Source organism: Lissotriton helveticus, chromosome 5_1 (genome assembly GCF_964261635.1).
Source record: "Lissotriton helveticus chromosome 5_1, aLisHel1.1, whole genome shotgun sequence".
Taxonomy (NCBI): domain Eukaryota; kingdom Metazoa; phylum Chordata; class Amphibia; order Caudata; family Salamandridae; genus Lissotriton; species Lissotriton helveticus.
The window spans coordinates 191,084,077-191,106,325 of record NC_136065.1 but is presented as its reverse complement, the minus strand read 5'-3'; the positions used below and the strand labels follow the sequence as shown (position 1 = coordinate 191,106,325).

The following is a 22,249-nucleotide window of genomic DNA, read 5'->3' as shown; positions in this document are numbered from 1 at the left end:
GGATGCAGATCCTCTAGAAGCAACATCACTATTTTGATTAAACCACAGATATTCCATAAAAAGAAAACCTGCAACAGAACCTTCTCGGGTATTGCCTCTAAAAGCTGGTACTCCCTGCCTCTGGAAATCACACTGATCCCTTTGACTGCATCCTTCAAAAAAGAAGTGAAATCTCTACTTATTATCACATTTCTATGCTAGGTGCACTATTTTTGACTCTTGACCTTCTCCCATGTCTATTATTCGTCTGCTGAATCATGTATATTTTACCAATTGAATTATCCTATGAAGGTTACTTCCTCAATTTGCCACTTTAATATTTGTACCTCTCTAATGTATGTGACCTTTCTCATGTTTCTTACTGAGACTTATTTTTTATCACTTGTAAAGTGCTCTGATACCCTCACGGGTCTTGTTTGCGTCATATAATACTTTATAAATATGTGCCTATATATATATGTATATTTTGTTTTTGGGCTGTTCTATTTAGCGCAAACGTGACCCAAAGGTATCAGATCGCTTTACATGAGCACCAGTTGCATTACAGACAGACGCGTTAATTTTTTTTAGTTACGGGAAGATTAAGTGATTTGCTCAGAATCACTGGAAGCTTACATATAATTTGTACATGGATAACAGCACACTATACACTATACAACACAACATAGCAAAAGAAGACATATTTTCCAATCAGTATTGTAGAAAACGTAGAGCAATTTCCATCACATCCAGGTATAAGGGATTTTTTGCGCTTTGGCGAGGTTTGCGCCAGCCATCCAGATTGGCTGAGGTGTTCACTTTCACCACCCTGAGAAAGAAAGGGACAGTTATCTAGACCTCCTTATCTGCCAACTTTGTCACCCTGTGATGAAAGTGCATCCACCGGTGCAGCACGTGCGCTTACATCACTGTCGAGGGGGCGGCCATGTTTTTCCAGTTCTTTAAAAAAAAAAGTTTTTATCAGGACAACCATACCTTGCCGCCCTAGAGCAGAAACATTAGCTGTAGTGGCCCTGCCTTATTCATAGTGGGGCTATAGCCACTATGATTTGGCAGCCCTGTGGTGCACAGGTAAAATGGTCAAAGGATCCCCACGGTAGGGGCAGCTGAGTTTCTTCCATTGTAAATCAAGCGAGATTCCCCACCTCTACATGCGGCAAAACACAAGTTTGATATGTTGGGCGCATCACTAATTTATGGTGCATAGTCTCAAGTCAATTAACTGATGCACAGTGTTTGTCAATAGGATTATCAACAACAGATTTTCACAAAGAAACCTATATGTATGTTAATTATTTTAGAGTAACTAGTTATACGTGATTTGATTGCATACATCTAATCAAAATCACATTACACTGTGTAAATGTCACTCTTTACACCACAATCAAAAGAGTACATCATTTTACATAGTTACTTTCATTGTAGATATTTTAATTACATTTAAAATCATCTAACCTTATATTCTGTCTTTTTATCTGTTTCAAAAGGCATCACTGGTTTCGAATAAGCACATGTTGGACTTCATTTCAATTAGAGAACCGATTGTAGACCATGTTTAAGTTGTTTAATCATGACCTCAATTATTTTTCAAATGTGATACCTACCCTTCATCATATTGATGTTCCATCTGGGATTTCTATAAAATGTATTTGATTTATGTAGCTCAAATTACTCAGACTTTGCATCCCCCCCCCCACATATCTCTCCCTGCATGGGATCGCTGCAGCTAGCTGTCAGAAGTCTACATAAAGTAGCAAATAGGGAAATGCAAAACAGCAGGTTCTGCCTAGAAAAAAACATCTCCTTTAACAACAGAATCTTCTGACTTCCACCCTAAATCCAACCATCCACCAAATGGCAGTGCTCAGATAAGACTAGTCAGAAAACCCGTGCTAAAAGATCTGTGTAAGAAATTGGGTTATTCATTGAGAGGGGTGGAAGCCCGATCAAATAATAAACACAATCCTTGCGGTGTGAACCACAGAAGTCACTAAATAAACCTGTGCTTAACCCTCTGGTAGCTTAGCACAAATGCCCAGGCTTCCCTTAGAGGCAATGTGTAAACATTCATGCAACACTTAAATAGTAATAAAGTAAAAACACAACTCAATAAAAACAGCAAACCAATTTTTAACCCTTTCGGTGCTGATGACGGCCCCCGTCCGTCATGCACCGCGTTGGGCTGGGGGTCGTCATGAACCCGCCCACTTCGAAAAACGTTGCACAGGCGCAGAATCGCGCCGCGCCCAAGGGGTTAAAAAAATGAATAAAATGTAATAAATAAAATGACACCACAACAAAAATCCATTTCATGGAAGAGGAGATATGCGTTTTTAATGTTTTAGGTGAAAATAGCAGCAAAAAGTAGAAAGCGCGAATACCGCCCTATCTCAATACAACAGTCAGGCTTTAGCTGATAGCTTTTATGACGCAGAACAGTAAACAAGCATAGAGACTGCCTAACATAATACACTATTAGAGCTGAGGGATTATTAAAAAATAAATAACACATTTATCTGTAAATATATATATCATACCCAGCCAGACCAAATTATCTGTATGCACAGATAGCATATGTATATTTTCCTGGAAGCCATGATATTTTAACACAGAAACTGTGAAATAGGACAACCGCAGAGAGATTATAGCATGATCAAGGCTGCTTCACAGATTTGTTGCAACCATCAGAGTTGGCGTTATATTACAGCCCACAGAAACTGTGAAAGGCATTTGAATAGTTCTTTCATTTGCTGAATGTTGAAGATCACATTTTTGCAGAGTAAGCCCTTTTTGAAACGTATTTAACCTTATGCAAAGAGAACACATTTTTATTCAGTCTTACTGTGTGTGCAGCCCTGTAAAATCCTCATCAATATTTCATTCTTCCATTTATTAAACTTTGAATAATTGAACATTTCAGAGGTTACCATAGGCGGGTGGTGAGTAATTTCTCTTTATTCAACCCTGATCACTCCTTCAAATATTCATTTCATAATTCTCGGTTCAAGATTAATTCAGCAAAGATACATAAATGTATGCCTTGCAGTGGCACCTCTTTCACTCATACTGACCCACAGCACTGATAATTGTTTCCATTAGGCTCTTCACGCACTTTGAGAACTCTCAAACAAGTGTACACCGTTGCTTAGAGTAATCCAACACTGCCACCTTCCCTGTCAACACCACCAGACTTATACAGCTAAATATTGCTACCTTCAATGAAGCAAAGGATGGGTTTCTAATTTTTGGAGTAACTGTTAAGATTATACTTTACTTTATTTTTTTACTTCTGCTTCATGGCATAGCCCAAAAAACATTACAAACCCAAAAAATTTTTTAAAACAAAAGTCCACTGCAATTAAGAAATTAAGGTCAATCGCTTCTTGTTACAAAGATATATTTCTAATCAAAGCAAAGTAATACATTCCATTCATCCCCAACATTTCCAACGCATTACGATGATTAAAACAACCATATTTTATATAAATGTTTGGACATATATAATTATGAGTCAAAAAACATGAAACAATGTAAATAAGATATACAGCAGTACATTTACTCCTACTGCTACCTGAGCAAACACCAGAGTTTGTTTGCTAATTTTCCTTGACTCCAGTAAGCTTCCAACATGGTGGACCCTGACCCATCATCTCAAAAGTGCGTTACTTAATTTTGGATGAGGAAAGAATTCAAGGCAACTCAAATAAGCAAGTCCTCAAAATTATCATATACCATAAACATACGATTTTAGCATTAAATAACAATGATCATTTACAGTGCTTGTTATATACATCAGGTGTTCTAGAATAACCTTCCAACCTTTCAAAAAACTCAGAAATGCAATGATAAAACCACTTAAGATTTAATTAGTCCTCTTATTAAAAGCATTTGAAAATGTGGTGCCTTACATACAGCTATGTTCGTAAGACCATACCAATAATTAATCACTACGTGGAGCGGCCCATGCAGGTAGGGATTCAGAAAAGGGGGTGGTGATGAACAGTGTCTGAATTAAGCAGACCACTCTTACCCAGTCCAAAGATCAGGGCTTGATCCATCACCGTTTTTTAGCTCACTGCACCATCCCAGCTCAGAACCCGGCTACATGCAAATTAGTCTGACACTGGCCCAGTGCATCATGGGAACAGGGCAGACCAAACTACCAAGCCAATTCTTATACTGGGAAGGAAACAAGCTTCCGGGGACTGGTTTCTGGCATTTCAGCCGTCTTCGGCCCGGCTTGCTTGAATCCTGATGGTGCAATGAGCAAGGGACTCACATCTGAGTATACCCTTCCACGCTTATGGTGGACAAAAACGATTCAGAAAAGGGGGTGGTGATGAACAGAGTGTCTGAATTAAGCAGACCACTCTTACCCAGTCCAAAGATCAGGGCTTGATCCATCACTGTTTTTTAGCTCACTGCACCATCCCAGCTCAGAACCCGGCTACATGCAAATTAGTCTGACCCTGGCCCAGTGCATCATGGGAACAGGGCAGACCAAACTACCAAGCCATTTCTTATACTGGGAAGGAAACAAGCTTCCGGGGACCGGTTTCTGGCATTTCAGCCGTCTTCGGCCCGGCTTGCTTGAATCCTGATGGTGCAATGAACAAGGGACTCACATCTGAGTATACCCTTCCACGCTTATGGTGGACAAAAACGATTCAGAAAAGAGGGTGGTGATGAACAGAGTGTCTGAATTTAGCAAACCACTCTTACCCAGTCCAAAGATCAGGGCTTGATCCATCACCGTTTTTTAGCTCACTGCACCATCCCAGCTCAGAACCCGGCTACATGCAAATTAGTCTGACCCCGGCCCAGTGCATCATGGGAACAGGGCAGACCAAACTACCAAGCCAATTCTTATACTGGGAAGGAAACAAGCTTCCGGGGACCGGTTTCTGGCATTTCAGCCGTCTTCGGCCCGGCTTTTCTGAATCGTTTTTGGCCACTATAGGTGTGGCAGGGTATACTCAGACATGAGTCCCTTGCTCACTGCTCCATCAGGATTCAATCAAGCCGGGCCGACGACGGCTGAAATGCCAGAAACCGGTCCCCGGAAGCTTGTCTCCTTTCTGGTGAAGAATTGGCTTGGTAGTTTGGTCTGCCCTGTTCCCATGATGCACTGGGCCAGGTACAGACTAATTTGCATATAGCCAGGTTCTGAGCTGGGATGGGGCAGTGAGCTAAATAACGGTGATGGATCAAGCCCTGATCTTTGGACTGGGTAAGAGTGGTCTGCTTAATTCAGACACTCTGTTCATCACCACCCCCTTTTCTGAATCGTTTTTGGCCACTATAGGTGTGGCAGGGTATACTCCGACATGAGTCCCTTGCTCACTGCTCCATCAGGATTCAAGCAAGCCGGGCCGACGACGGCTGAAATGCCAGAAACCGGTCCCCGGAAGCTTGTCTCCTTTCTGGTGAAGAATTGGCTTGGTAGTTTGGTCTGCCCTGTTCCCATGATGCACTGGGCCAGGGACAGACTAATTTGCATATAGCCAGGTTCTGAGCTGGGATGGGGCAGTGAGCTAAATAACGGTGATGGATCAAGCCCTGGTCTTTGGACTGGGTAAGAGTGGTCTGCTTAATTCAGACACTCTGTTCATCACCACCCCCTTTTCTGAACCATGCAGGTAAGAGCAGTGAAGCGGGGTGGGGGGACTCAACAGACGAAGAAGAGGGAAAATGAATTATTTATTTAATTTTCCCTTGTAGTCATCTGTTGAGCCTCCCCCCACCCCACCCCCACCCCCTCCACCACTCTTACCTGCTCGGGCCGCCCCTGATCACTACCTAACATTTCAAAATTTATAAGAAAATGTATTGTACACTTTCCACCAACACGTCTGGGCAGGGTCTAATCTTTAAATGGAGATGGAGACTCAATTTTTGTTTTCACTATGGTGGCTTCTAGTGATAAATATTCTTGTTTCTCACCCAGAACCATGAATTCTCCTTCATGAAGAATCATAGGAATGAACTAATAATAGATAGAATACCTGCAAAATTCCTAATTAGGACGAAACCTGCCACAGCACTTCAAGATTAAACCCAGCATGCCAATCCTACATCAACAAAGAATCTCTATAGAGTGCCAGAAAGTAAAACACACATGAACTGGATTCTGAGATCTTAATCCTACCTGACATCGGCTGGATCCTCTGTGACCAAGACATCTGTTTTGCAGCTGGCTAAGGGGTTGATTGATAGCTCCACTGGTGGGACCACAAAGCTCTTGCTCACAGGCAGCCACAGGCCCTGCCCTAAGCTGTAAGTGGACCTGGAAGAAAAGAGAATTATTGAAATAAATGTATGCTCAATATCCGGGCAAAAAGGCTCTGGGATCAATTAAAACCACTCCAATATGTACCTTTTCCACTATGCAGATGTTGGATGCACTCCTGCATGTGAATTGCCAGTGGAAGGCATTGCCAGAACACCTCTGACCTTATCTTAATGGGTCCAAGGATCAGACTACCGTTGCTCTTCACAATGGAGTCTATGGTGCACCTTAATCTCCAATGAAAGTCCAGAGATCCAAATGTAAATACAGATCTCAATGTTCTACAATAATATAGACTGAATCAAATCAGCTCCAAATATACTGACCAAACTACAGTACCTAGCACCTAAAATATCCACCAATAAAATATTGCATAATCCAACACAAATGAATTTCTCATACATTGTAAGTGTATTTTAAATAAAAAAATCAGCCCTATGTAATTGTCAGTAATTGCCTGATTGCACAATTTCGTATATGGAGATATTTGTTCAATAGACCTTATTGTATGATCATTAAAAGTAGAAATAGTAATATTGTTATAGTAGAATTATTTAAATCAACATTTTCACTGGGTATCTTCACAGGAAAACATTCCTGCAGATGATAGAAAGCTTAATAAGGGCTTTCATCCAACCTGTATTTAGGATTTTAGGGGCCGATTACAATGACGGTGAGACTGCCACCAACAGCCTGTCAGTGGCGATCGGAAACATGGCGGTCGGAAAGCCCGACCGTCACGCATCCAACGGGCTCAAGGAGCCTGTCAGTGCTTTGGAGGCAGCCATAATCCCTACAATGGTGGCAGTGCCTGTTAGGCACCGCCGTAGGGATTATTATGTCCCTCCCCGCCAGCTGTTTCATGGCAGTTTACCCACCATGAAACGGCTGGTGGAAAGGGACATTCGGGCCTGTAGTGGCCCCCCCTTCACCTCTGGCCTTTGGATGTGGGTGTTGGGGGGAACCTATAGTGCCCCCTACATATTCCTGCACCATTTGGCAGGCACCGCATAGTGCCTGCCATGTAGTGTAGGGATATGTTTCCTGTTTATTTTTTGTACTGCTGCGTGTGCTGCAGCACGCAGCACCCGCCGTAATACAAAGATAGACATTGTGACCGCCTTGGAGGCAGTCGCATTGTAATCACACTGATGGGAGCGCTGACAGCAAGTCATATGGTCCTGTTGTTGGATAGGCTGGAGGGGGAATATGAGTTTGCCCACCGTCCTAATTATCCCCATAGTATGGTTAAATGTTCCCTTCTCTTACAGACATTTCCCTCCATAAACCTTCCTTTGACCTCTCTAACAATCCTCCATTAAAAACCCTTCCACATAGGCCATGTCGGTTCCCATCTGCAAAGGATCTCCTTACTTGTTATTCATCACATACATTTCATGAACTCACTCTCTCTCTCTAATGACATATTGAAACCATTAATTAAATAATTAGCTAAATGGGTATATGGTGTACCATATATTGACTGCTGCATTAAACGTATTTGTCATTCCACATCCACCTTTGGGGGTTATAACAAGAGATTATTTGTTCTTGTGGAAATTCAACATTATTAAAAAGTAGGTTCCTAAATTAAGATAACCATAAAATATTTAAAAGACATGTTAATGTTACCCCTAATTTTTACAAACGTACTAAGACAACATACTGGCATTGCTAAAATTAAACGTAAAAAACATATGATTGTAAAAAATTGCTTATGATTAGGGCTCCCCGTTTTAAGATATTTATTTTTTGGACATTTCCATCTGTATTTATCTATAATTAATTTTTGCAAATTTTATCTGTATTTATCCACTTCTAATTTGTGCTTAGTGTAAAAATTGAAGCAACAATGGGTAGAATTCCACAATTATTTAACTGATAAATGTTTACTTATGTTTGAATGTCTATTACGTTTAGCCATTTACAGTACAGTACAGTCATTTGAAAGCATTTACATTGTAGAACAGCTTAAACAGCTTTACTGCTACAGTTCTGTAAGAATCATTAACACCCCTTTTTAATGTATTTACTCCCCAACCTGTCAATATGCACAGCTATTGATCTAGCACTGATTGTTGACAGTGGTGAGAATTGTCCATAACAAAAGCTATTTTATGTGTTTAGCCATATTTAAAAATAAATACAGACAGAAAATAGAAGTTTTTTTTGTCTGTATCTGTCTGTAAAAATAAGTGAAAATTGAAAACTGTGAGCGATACGTATGATTCAACTAAACCCAAATAATGGCTTGATAATCCATCAATGATTGCCTGAGCGATCACTCCCCGTACTAGTTTATAAACATGCAATAGACACACTTCTTGCTCCATGTCATAACAGCCCTTGGGCCTAATCAGTTCCCATAAGATGGTCTCCTAACCATATTTCTATTCCTATTACCAATCAGAGAAACATGCCTAATATCTTCCATTCACAAGAATGACATCTTTGGGATACCTCACTCAAAACTTTCTCACTCACATCTTCAAATAACAATTGCCATTCCTTCCCCTTTGTTAAGTGTAGTTTCAGGACAAACCAGCTACTGACCACATTTAGTTTGATTTCTTTAATTAATTCCCATCACAAACAATCCAATGATCTCTAAATATCTGCACCATGTATAGCCCTGCCGTCCTAATCAATTCTCAGTGGTGGTCCAAAGATGCACCGATTCCACCATGTAAAGTGCCAGAAGATTTTCACTAAGTGACATTCCCAGATTCCCATTCATAGAATTGCCATTCCTGTTTCCACCCTGCCAGAGGTAGTGCTTACAGTTCACAATAGGGAAATCACATTTCCTAAACACAGAGCTTCTTAATTGATCTACCACTTCTTATTGACGTTGCCTCTGCATACCTAATTCGTATTCACAGTTGTTTCCATTCCATAAAGACAATCTTGCAACATATAATTCAACCTTTACAGATAGTCATAGGAGAAATCACCTTTGCCAAGAATGCACTGCCTTATATAAAGGAAGCAGAATAAAAGGAAATACATTTCTGATTGACATGAAGTTACTTGATAAACCTTACCAAAGTTTGTGGTGGCCTACCTTGTAGAACCTGTCAAAATCAATTTTGGGATTGTCACTAAGGGGACACCACTGACAAAGCTAGTATACTCATAAATTGTCTTTGGAGACAAACCATTGACTCCCATATGAACCACCATAGACTCATAGACAGTCAGGTTTGACAATGTGAAATTCAACTGTGTGCCCATAGCAGACAGTCCTGGTTCTACCTGGAGGAGTCACAAGGGATAGCCTGGGGACTTTCTTTATCAGCCTTGGCAGACAGTTCTGATACTTTGATAAGTACAGTCCTGGTTCTTCAATAAAGATCTATCACAGACAATCATTGGACTCTCCCACGCAAACATCACAGAAAGTCATGATGCATAACTAGGAAAGCATTCCCAGCAAGACAGAGAATCCTCCTCAAATTGGCTATCACAGACAGGCCTACACTCCACTGACTACCCATCGCAGATAGTTCTAAGGCTTCACAAAGCAGAACCCACAGACTGGCGTAACAGACCCTGAAGCAGCTATCGGAGGCTCTCTTTGGACTTCGTAACCCAGTATAACAATCAGCCCTGAATGTCTGTGGTGATAACATTTCAGACTCTAGAGTCACCATTTCTTCATTAAAGAAAGACATTTCTCTTACCTGAGAATCTTTTCTGGTGCTTGTTCTCCTGTCACCAGGTCATACCCTCTCTCCAGGGTTGTGTATGGCCAGGGCCTGTGAAAGAAGAGAACCATCAGTGAACCATTACATTCTTACATCTTCCTAAAGCCTCCTGCTGGTACTAGATTAACCCTGGGTCACTGAGGGTTGAGTACATTTTAGGTACTGAAAAGAACCAATGAAAAGGAGTGGTCAGGAGGTATTGAACATGAAATGAATATGCTGAGAGCGGAGTCTAGATGGATAAGGGTTAAAGATGTCTGCCTACCTTATAGAAATGCACATCCACTAATGGTGAGACTTCCAGCTTTCAGCACATGATAAAAGCACACCAAAACACAAGGACAGCCTTCTCCATGCCATCTAGCACGGCGTTGCCCTGCCTATTTCACCATGGTTCACTTTACATGTTCTTAATGAATTAATTTACAATGTTTTTCTCCACCACGTAGGCCTGATGAATTTCCTTTTTTTTGCTGCCTATAAGTTAAGATTTTCCTTATTACATTGTTTACTTATTTGTTAATTCAGACGGTGTTTTTCTAGTGCTTTACTAACTTTTAGAAATCAGATTTTTCTTCAGGGTTTGCAAACGTATGATTGTTATTACTGTGCATGTGCAATATGAAAGTACAATGTAAAGGAATTATATTGTAGAATATTCAGTGTCCCCCACAGTGGCAGAGTGCACTATGGGCATCCGATAAAATGTGCTGAGCAGAGCATTATTAGATTTTGCATGGGTCTCTCTATCAAACAATCAGATTCCTTTGATCCTTCTCACACTCTACCTCTAATGCTCTCTCCTATGCTCACTGTCAATTACATTCTCACCCGCTCAGGACTCTGTTTGGCTAAAATGACTAATAATGGCTAAGGACTATGGGCCTGATTACGATCGCTGGGAGACTGCCACCGACTGGCTGACGGTGGCGGTCTTCCCGCCATCGGTGATTCAATCACCGCCTGTCACATTATGATGGCGAGCGGTGTGTTGGCGGTCGGAAAGACTGCAGAACGACCAGCGGAAAGGGATATTGTAATCCCTATGGTAGTGCCTGACAGGCACCGCCGTCATTCTGGGTATGGAGGGCGGTCCGCCAGGCGGACGGAATGCTTCCGACCATCGGGACCATGCCGGTCGGTCTTTCTGACCGCCAACACACAGCCCACCATCATAATGTTTCATAAAAGGGGTGGTGATGGACAGAGCATCTGAATTAAGCAGAACACTCCTACCCAGTCAAAAGATCAGGGCTTGATCCATCACCGTTTTTTAGCTCACTGCACCATCCCAGTTCAGAACCTGGCTACATGCAAATTAGTCTGTCCCTGGCCCAGTGCATCATGGGAACAGGGTGGACCAAACTACCAAGCCAATTCTTTACTGGAAAGGAAACAAGCCTCCGGGGAACGGTTTCTGGCATTGCAGCCGTCTTCGGCCCGGCTTGCTTGAATCCTGATGGTGCAGTGAGCAAGGGACTCATGTCTGAGCATACCCTTCCACACTTGTAGTGGCCAAAACGATTCATAAAAGGGGGTGGTGATGGACAGAGCATCTGAATTAAGCAGAACACTCCTACCCAGTCAAAAGATCAGGGCTTGATCCATCACCGTTTTTTAGCTCACTGCACCATCCCAGTTCAGAACCTGGCTACATGCAAATTAGTCTGTCCCTGGCCCAGTGCATCATGGGAACAGGGCAGACCAAACTACCGAGCCAATTCTTTACTGGAAAGGAAACAAGCTTCCGGGGACCGGTTTCTGGCATTGCAGCCGTCTTCGGCCCGGCTTGCTTGAATCCTGATGGTGCAGTGAGCAAGGGACTCATGTCTGAGCATACCCTTCCACACTTGTAGTGGCCAAAACGATTCATAAAAGGGGGTGGTGATGGACAGAGCATCTGAATTAAGCAGAACACTCCTACCCAGTCAAAAGATCAGGGCTTGATCCATCACCGTTTTTTAGCTCACTGCACCATCCCAGCTCATTACCTGGCTACATGCCAATTAGTCTGTCCCTGGCCCAGTGCATCATGGGAACAGGGCAGACCAACCTACCAAAACAATTCTTTACTGGAAAGGAAACAAGCTTCCGGGGACCGGTTTCTGGCATTGCAGCCGTCTTCGGCCCGGCTTGCTTGAATCCTGATGGTGCAGTGAGCAAGGGACTCATGTCTGAGCATACCCTTCCACACTTGTAGTGGCCAAAACGATTCATAAAAGGGGGTGGTGATGGACAGAGCATCTGAATTAAGCAGAACACTCCTACCCAGTCAAAAGATCAGTGCTTGATCCATCACCGTTTTTTAGCTCACTGCACCTTCCCAGTTCAGAACCTGGCTACATGCAAATTAGTCTGTCCCTGGCCCAGTGCATCATGGGAACAGGGCAGACCAAACTACCGAGCCAATTCTTTACTGGAAAGGAAACAAGCTTCCGGGGACCGGTTTCTGGCATTCAGCCGTCTTCGGCCTGGCTTGCTTGAATCCTGATGGTGCAGTGAGCAAGGGACTCATGTCTGAGCTTACCCTTCCACACTTGTAGTGGCCAAAACGATTCATAAAAGGGGGTGGTGATGGACAGAGCATCTGAATTAAGCAGAACACTCCTACCCAGTCAAAAGATCAGGGCTTGATCCATCACCGTTTTTTAGCTCACTGCACCATCCCAGTTCAGAACCTGGCTACATGCAAATTAGTCTGTCCCTGGCCCAGTGCATTATGGGAACACGGCAGACCAAACTACCAAGCCAATTCTATACTGGAAAGAAAACAAGCTTCCGGGGACCGGTTTCTGGCATTGCAGCCGTCTTCCGCCCGGCTTGCTTGAATCCTGATGGTGCAGTGAGCAAGGGACTCATGTCTGAGCATACCCTTCCACACTTGTAGTGGCCAAAACGATTCATAAAAGGGGGTGGTGATGGACAGAGCATCTGAATTAAGCAGAACACTCCTACCCAGTCAGTGCACTGGGCCAGGGTCAGACTAATTTGCATGTAGCCAGGTTCTGAGCTGACTGGGTAGGAGTGTTCTGCTTAATTCAGATACTCTGTCCATCACCACCCCCTTTATGAATCGTTTTGGCCACCACAAGTGTGGAAGGGTATGCTCAGATGTGAGTCCCTTGCTCACTGCACCATCAGGATTCAAGCAAGCCGGGCCGAACACGGCTGTAATGCCAGAAAAAGGTCCCCGGAAGCTTGTTTCCTTTCCAGTAAAGAATTGGCTTCTTGCACTTCTCTGTTTTTTCAAAAGCAGTGGTTCTTAACCATTTGACTTCTGAGTAAAATCACATCTGGAATCCGGGGCTCACCACTGAGTCATTATTGGAAGCTGGGGACTCCTGACCTCATCCATTTCTATTATTTGACCTTCAAAACAATACGCAAAAATACAGAAAGAAGTATACAACAAGTAAATGGCCAAATATTGAAATATTTTGCTTATTTCAGAATCAAATTCAGAAAAGTTTCTAAAGTTTCCGTTTTGCTTCTTTATTTGAGCATACTTTGTTAATTGTAATTGATTCATTTTAAATTTTTTTAGTTTTGTTAAACAGCTGAGAAACCCCTAAGTAGGCCTTTCGGATCCCCAGGGACCACCAGTCCACAGGTTAAGAACCACAGTTCTAAAGTGTTCTTATACTGTACAGTGTTAAAGTGCTACATACCCCCATTAAAACAGTTTTAAAAATCTCCTAGTACTATAATTGTGCTAATGCTGCTTGCTTCATGTACTGTCACCTGAATGTCTATAACATCCCTGTTCCCTCCCAGTCTATTCACAATAGTCTTCCGTCACTAGACCAATGATTCACAGTTTCAATCCTATAGCATTCTTGATTAATTATCTTTAAACTTTCATTTTCTCATCAGATATAAGCGGCCAGAAGTGGGGAACCCAATCCGGATCATGTCATGAGTTCCACTTCTTGTCTGTCTTGAACCACAGCTCTTTGTGTAGCCACCAGACGTACTTCCACACAACCTGTATCCTCGCCTTTGTAGTCAACCACCTTAAACTCATCCCACCCATTGCCCTGATTCCAGGATCGGTGCGTCCTAAATGCACCATTTTGTATTTGATTGCTCTGAATGTTAATTGTCACCAAGACCCACCATGCCCTTCTCTTTGCGGCAGTAATGAGGCTTTGATTAGAATAATATTCATTCAATGTTCTGCTAAAGTTCAGTTATTTGACTTTCGCGGAATACTTTTATTATATTTTCTCTTTAAAGTTGAATAGATGAAAATGATGTTCTTCAAATGCTGACTCAGATAAAAAGAGCTGTTTAGTTTAGAATTTGCATTTTATAAATTGATATCAGACTATTGCTTGCTGGTAATTTGTTCTTTTATGGGTTTAATTAGCTGTGCCGATGAAAATAAAAAGGATAATAGACGCATGTTAACATATATTCATGAGATTTCTTTTTACAGCTTTTACACAGTTTGGGCATTATATATTATTTTCATACAGATTTTTCGACCACTGTTTTGCAATCCATCCCTTTGTAAAGATGGATTATTAACCAGGTCAATTGCAGTTGATGACTGAGTGGCCCAATACATTAGAGCTACTTAGAAATAGAACAGGAAAAATAATGGAAAGTAAACAACATTGGCGAAGTATTGTCCCACTGGCCCCAATGCTGAATTGCACTTCTTTTTAGGTCGGTGTGCACATGTTATTAGACAAAATGCTATCACTCACAGAGGGACAGCCAATGGCTAAAGTGGGCTGTCTCATTGCTCCATACTCTAAGGTGCAGTGGATGGAAGCAAAATGAGAATTACAGCTGAAAAGACAATGGAGTAAGAGGGATGGCCAACAGCCCCTCTGTGTATCTATAAATGAAAGTGTTTTCTTTTTTTAGGTCTCGCTCTCGAGACCTATTGTCGTTGAGATGCCTCTCAAGGGAGACAGACCGGGGCACGCGCGGCGATTCTGGTCTGTGGACGCGCACGTGCAGGCCGGCGCCGTCCACATTCCCAGCAAGTCAGCCTATCGCGCGTGCATGCACACAGACACACACGCACACACACACACACGCGCACACACACACACACACGCACACACACCTACCTCCCGCAACTTTCACACATGTTTATTAATTTCCCCCAAAGTGTCCGCTTTTGTTTTTGTTTGTTTCGCTCCCCACGTGTACTCCCCTCCCTCTCGGTGATCCAGGGGCCCGGCTTGCATGTATCTGTGTCTACGGATGAATGTGCATCATCTATAGGAATCCCTCTCTAGGTCCTCACAGGCACTCACCTCGCTCTTGGTGATGCGGTGTCTCGCTAGCTTCACAACGGCGAAGTTGCCCTTCCCCAGTGTGCGCTCGATGTTATAGAAGGCCACCCGCACCAGGGTGCGCTGGGGGTGCCCCGGGGGCTCGGCCATGACCATGCTGGGGCCGGGGAGCAGCGGAGGCGGCACCGGGGTGCGGGAGCCCGGGGAAGCGGCACGAGCAGCTCCGGCTCTGGCGGCAGAGCTCAACCTCGGCCGGGGGGCGGGGCAGCCTCACCTCCTGCTACCTGTAAACATGCACGTGCATTTTAGTGTTGCGCGCTATTCCCATCGGGTTTGCAGTTGTACTTCCGGCTCAGTCCCGTTGCCCTGCTGGGAGTTGTAGTCATCAAGCGGCATTGGTAGATTCCTTGGTGAGGGACTGGGCCCGGTTGACCAGTGGAAAAGCAACCTGAGTATTCCAAGTAGCAAGAGAGACTGAGCAACCGGGGGCCCCAAACAACGTTAATCTACGAATAGCCCGCCGAAACCTACACCCAACATGGCCCCCTATAATTGATCTGTGCGGTCTAGCTTTAAAAAGTCTTCGGTGACGCAATCCTGAGAACCCAAGCAAGACCCTGGAAGATTGCTATTTGGTGCTGACCCAATCCGACCTGGAGTCAGGGGTTCCATATGATGCTTTAACTGCAATTGTCTCATGTGGTATCTCGTGCTACACGCATCTACCGATGTATAAGCCCCAGTTTAATTTCTGGAACTGGAAGTCGCTTTGACCCGTGTATCCTGCTTCTCTTGTTAAGGGCTGTGATGATGCCTTCGGGCCTTTTCGCGCTATGTAAATGTGCAAACAAATAACAATTGTAAAGAATAGTGTACCTTTCAGGCTTACTGTGGAGGATGCAAAGTGTCTTGAATCATTTTACATGGTCGAACACTTGCGGGTTTGCTAGAGGCGTGTCCGAGGCGGGTAAGGCGCTGAATGGGCGAGAACGACCTCTTTCTACCCAATATCTTCAGTGGCAGTTCTGGCTTTTTAATGGATGAGCAATGCACATTAAATAAAGTATTTGTACGTCTATTGTAAAATGTGGGATGGTTTTAAACGACTCAAAATGCAATGCATGGCAGACCTGGCTTAGGATGTTACACAAGCATTGGGTCCTTAATAAGAACAAATGAAACTGAAGTGGGTCTAAAGCACCACTACTACTTCCTCTTTTGTAATCGGATGTAAGATTCCACAGCTGTAATTAAGTGTCCCGAGGTCCTGCTGTCACGTTAATCGGATACAGGGGTTCCCTCTTCTGGAGTAGTTTAATGCTAGCCTGTACTGAAAGTCTGTGATGCGTCACATGTCTCTTGGATAGTAGTTGGCATAGAAATTGTCGGATGTTTGCGGTGGTGATGAGGCTTCCTTTTTAATAATTGCCATGCTGGTGAGATCACTGCACAAGAGAAGGGGTCGGGCACTGTTGATAGCTAAACGTGCCAACGTTGTAAAGAGGCTCCAATAAAACTCGCTATAGAAAAGTATTGGGCTGAAATATTATTTTGGACAGTCCTAACATAATGTTAAGTATTTGATAATATAAATAACTAATATTTACTACTATAAATAAACTGTAGTACATCTAAACAATAGTTACTTTAGACCTCAGTATTATAGGGCTGCCCCCTTACACACAGCCCACTCCAAACTGCCCCTCACACTCTTCCCACTCACACTCTGCCCAGTCACACACTACCTCCTCACACACTGCCCCCTCACACTCTGCCCACTCACACTTTGCCCACTCACACTCTTGCCCACTCACACACTGCCCACTCACACACTGCCCACTCACAGTAATGTAGTCCACACATACTGCACCCTCACACACACTGCCCCTCACACATTGTGCACTCACACTACTTTTGGCCACACGCACTGCACCCTCACACTCCGCACCCTCACACACCTCGCACCCTCACACACTCTCATTATACTGTGCCCTCACACACTGCCCCTCACACACTGCCCCCTCACACACTGCCCCCTCACACACTGCTCACTCACACAGACCACTCACACACAGACCACTCAAACATAGCCCCCCACACACTAACCCCTCACACACTGCCCCCTCACACACTGCCCCCTCACACACTGCCCACTCACACACTGCCCCCTCACACACTGCCCCCTCACACACTGACCCCTCACACACTGACCCCTCACACAGACCCCTCACACACTGCACACTCACACATTACTCACTCACACTACTTTAGGGCACACACACTGCACAATCACACCCCTCACACACTGCCCCTCACACATTGCTCACTCATACTACTTTAGGGCACACACACAGCACAATCACACCCCGCACCCTCACACACTGCACCCTTACACACTGCCCCCTCACACATTAGCCCCCACTCGTTACCATAACATCATCACTCAGCGCCACCACAGCATCAAATTTATGTTCTCTCAATGTTTCAAGCTCTATTACAAATGTCACAATTTTTTTTAATATTTCACTTCTGTTCTTGGATTTTCGTCACAATAAAATACACTGAACATAATCTTCACAAAAGTTATTTACAAAAGTTTAAACTATTGCCATTATAAATTACAATAACTTTAATTTAAGTATTAATTATTTAAAAGAAATAAAAACCATTGTTATTTGTAATATTAATACATCTAACACGTAAATACAACACATATTGCATTAGAAATGCTATAGGTGTCACATTTGCGAAAGGTATAACTATTGGCATTGTTAATGGCAAAGCTATTAATTTTGCTATTTTCAATACCAACACATAAATAAAAAATGTGTCAGTTACAATACCAATAGCTCAAACTTTCCTAATTCGAGACCTATTGCATTGCAAATGCTTGTAATTACTTGAGGCTGTTTCTGGGCCATAACTAAACTCAGTGCTCTGCACAGCCTGAATGCTGTCCTTGGTACTGACAACTCATCGGATAATCATGTCCTAGTCTTTGCAGTGTGAGGAGCTCTTCACAATTGAACCACAAAATAGTCCCCAGAACCGTTCAACTATCCGCAGAACTGCAGAATAACACCCTAAAAATGATATCTTGCAACATCTCTTAAACGGTTAGTATTAGACCTAAGACTAAGGACAGCCTTGGATGTTGTGCTATTTTTCAAGTAATAACCGACTGAAGTTAGATATGCAGTGATTGTGTAAAAACTGAGCTGTCCATTTGGATGTATATCATTACGACGCGGTGTTTACACCGCTCTACCATTACAACGCAGTTATCACAACGTAAGTCGTTACAACGACTTGCGTTGGAGAGCGCTGGATTGTGGATTATTTTAATTTTCTATTCCAACTCCAGCCAACGTAACAGTAGGGAAGGTGTTGGAATAGAAAATTAAACTATTCCTTGAGCAAGAGTGCCATCAAGCGCAAGTCGTAGTAACGACTTGCGTTGTGATGGCTGCGTCGTAAAGGCCCCGCGGTGTAAACACCGCATTGTAAAGGATGTTTCCCGTCCATTTATCAGTAAATTAGTTACCAATAAAATGGTTAATATCTTCGCTTATTGCTTATAGTGAATAAAGATGTCTAACACTAAGCTGTGAAGCATCAAATAAAAACATGTTATTGTTTTATTATTGTACTACATTGGGGTGCTGTTCTGCTCCATTTGTATCAAGGAAAGACGCATATGCCTGTATTCTGGCTTTAGATAGTCTCTTGCCCACAGGAGAAAACTAAACAGCGATTTCAGTTTATACAATATCCTCTCATGCATCCCTTTTGGTCCTTTTCCAAGAGGGTTGGTTATTGAAACAAGATTCCCGCTTGCATTTGGAGAGACATTTACTTAAGTTCACGGAGTTCATCTGTTGCCTTTTCTGTTCATCCTGAAATTAATTTTGAATCAACCCACTGTTCAGCTTTTCAGCATCAGTGTGAAAATTCAATTCACCAAAATGAGCAATACATCAGAAAAATAGGTACCGACAGGATTGCCTGTAATCGTATTTTGAATCACACAGCTACAGATTCTTGAAAACGGTGCAAGTTGAGTTCAAGTAAATAGTTTTGTCTGCTGGTAGGTAGAAAGATGGCTACAGTATGTGGCTTGGCGCCAAGGCATAGAGAGTTTGACTCTATAATCATTGAGAGAAGGAGGTAGGTGTATGGTGGGGAACTATGACTGTGGAGAGGCAGACAGACTTCTGCATTCCCCATCGGTGGATACCTTTCTATTCCTAATACATTTCTAATCCTGGACAGTGGTTCTTAACCTGTGGTCCGAGGACCCCTGGGGGGTCCGCAAAGACATTTCTGGCAGTCTGCGACCATTTAGCCTAATGAATAATACTAACAGATCAATAAGATGCATATAAAGAAGCAAAATGTAAAATAAAAAAAATGAAAACACTATCTAATTATCAAGGATTTTGAAACTTGAGGCTAAAAATGAAGTTAGTATGCTCAAACTGATTTGTGGAAGCAGTGCACACGCAGCAAACAGAATATGGTATGCACAATGAGTGGCCCCAGTTGAATTTAGAAAAGCATCATCCTTCCCATTAAAATTAACGTTTTGATTGTTTTTATATTGGTTTGTGGATTAAATATAATATTTCATCATTTGGTTTTGGCATCCTGCTTGGCCTCAAACTTATTTTGGGCTTGTTCGACCCTCACACTCGCCAGCTGGTAGTTGAAGCCTCGATTTTGAATCAGTGACCAATAGGCTTCAGTGCACCATGAATGCTGCAGCCTATACTCTACTCACTATACCGAAGCGCAGTTCTGCCTCTAGTGTGTTGCGCCTTCTCCATTGGCTGCCTATTGAGCAGAGAATCTGGTTCAAAGCTCTCTGTGTCACGCATAAAATATTGGCCGACGTCGGTCCTAAGATTCTCAGTAATCTATGTCTTCCATACATTCCCACCCTAGCTCTGCGGTCTGCTGGCCACCACCTGCTGCAGGCGCTGCACTTCTGTACAGCAAGAACAGATGTCGTTCATTTAAGGTACGAGCACCTACCCTTTGGAACTCGCTGCCTCTCTCCATCAGGATCATCCCCAATCACCTGGCATTTAGAAAGGCAGTAAAGACATAGTTGTTCAAGAAGCAGGAGTCGCTTATGCACCCTCCGTAACTTCTACTAAGCCTAACATAACATAACATAACATTTATCTGTTTGAAGACTGCTTGTTTCTGTATTTTTGTGTATTTTCTGGGGTTCAAATACTCCAAAAAGCTTTACAGGGGCCCCTTCCTTGTAATATTAAGGGGTAGGTATGTTTTCTATCTTGGTGGAGATAAGCTAAGTATTCCACAGACTAGTCTACATCACTTATGTTTTTTTAATCAAGGTAACGTCATCTTCTCTAAACATCATGGTAGTCTCATAATGGCAATCTTCTGTCGTTATTGGAAGAATATCCATTCTTCTAATTTAACACATCTGCCCCTCATTTTACACTGTCTTTATTTCCAATGTCCAAGGAGTGACTCTAAACACTTCCTGTGACTACCTATGCAAGTTGATAGACGGGAACTCCTGAGCTAAGAAATTTAAGCAATGTTAATACATGTTGGTAGTCATGCTTTCAATTGTTTTTAACTCATCATTGGTGTTCCCAAAAGGGATTATCCATATCAAATCACGCCCAGCCCTGCCCTGAAAGAAACTGTCAGGCACTTCCTTCCATAAGGATTTACAGCTCATCCTAACACAAATCTCACCCTAAAGCACTGGAATTGCTCAGTTCCAGGAATTCCCAAATATCAAAACCACTGTAGACCCCCTGTTTTCAGATCCATAAACGTAATCTCCAGTAATTGCCTCACTTATACCATTTCACCAGCCGCATCAGCTTCCCATTCACACACGCCTTGCAGCCAAGACCATATATGCACACAATGTCAGTGGTATTGCATACACCAACCTTATTGCTAACATAAGCCTTTACAGAACGTGGTATGATCACCAGCTTTATTGTCAGCACCACCTACACTGCCAAAACACTATTCTTTATTGTCAAATAAAGCCTTATGTCCAGCAATTGCTCAACAGCAAACACCATGCTTAACACCAACACTAGAATTATTGTCATCTGCAGCCTAACATCCAACATGAGCATTACTTGCAAAAACGGGCTTAAAGGTAACACCAGCCTTGTTGCGAATATCACTAATAGTGCCAACATCAACAATACAACAAGTCTTCTCACCACGATAGCCTTTCCTGTACCTGCAGACTTACCACTAACACAAGCCGAATGCCACCAAAAGCAGTAGAATAATATCTGCCTTACTGAGAGCTCAAGCCTTACTGCCAACATAAGCTTTACTTACTGTGAACGTATGCCTTAATGTCAATGGAATTCAGATCACCAGCAAAAACTCAAGTGTCAACACTAGCTTTAAAGTTAGCATCATATATACCACCGAACAGTATCCAAACTGCGAAAAACAGATTCTAGTAAACACCAGTCTTACTACCAGCATCACTAATTTTACTAACTATAGTAAATAAGTCCCTAAATGTATTACCATCACAAGTCAGGTAGTCAATAACCTGTTTAGAGAGATTACCATTATTTGTACCAATGCCAGCCTTGGAACCAATACTGTCTTCTCACCAAAAACAGATATATTACTAATCAGTTAGTCATTCCCCTAGCACCTGCCTTACTGCTGATAGCAGCTTTAAACACAACAATAGGCTGGCTTCCGACATAAAACTGTTTCTAATAACAGCCTTACAAACGTGCAACCAAAGCCCAGCCAAAAAAATACCACTTCCTTTATCGCCAGAGGCGGATTCCGTCTGCAAATTCAGTCCCTTCCTACAGTCTCAATTCTAACTCAAATTCACAACCAACACTGATTTATTCGGAATCACTAGGACACTGATCAATGCGGTCTCCATTTACGCTCTCTCTGGATAATCTCCAATAGCAAATATATCTAGCAGACATAAGATTTATTCCCAACTCTCCTAA

General features: G+C 42.8%; 1 protein-coding gene across 4 annotated transcripts in view; it reads right to left on the bottom strand.

Moving 5' to 3' along the window:
- Positions 1-22,249, bottom strand: part of ASTN2 (astrotactin 2) — a 2,754,112-nt gene that overhangs the window by 1,181,030 nt on the left and 1,550,833 nt on the right. For all 4 annotated transcript variants that reach the window (XM_078641978.1, XM_078641979.1, XM_078641981.1 and 1 more), the window contains 2 exons: positions 9,973-10,047; positions 6,149-6,286 (listed from right to left, as the gene is read on the bottom strand). In XM_078641978.1, coding sequence (XP_078498104.1) covers positions 6,149-6,286; positions 9,973-10,047 — 213 coding nt within the window. The remainder of the gene's footprint in view (positions 1-6,148; positions 6,287-9,972; positions 10,048-22,249) is intronic.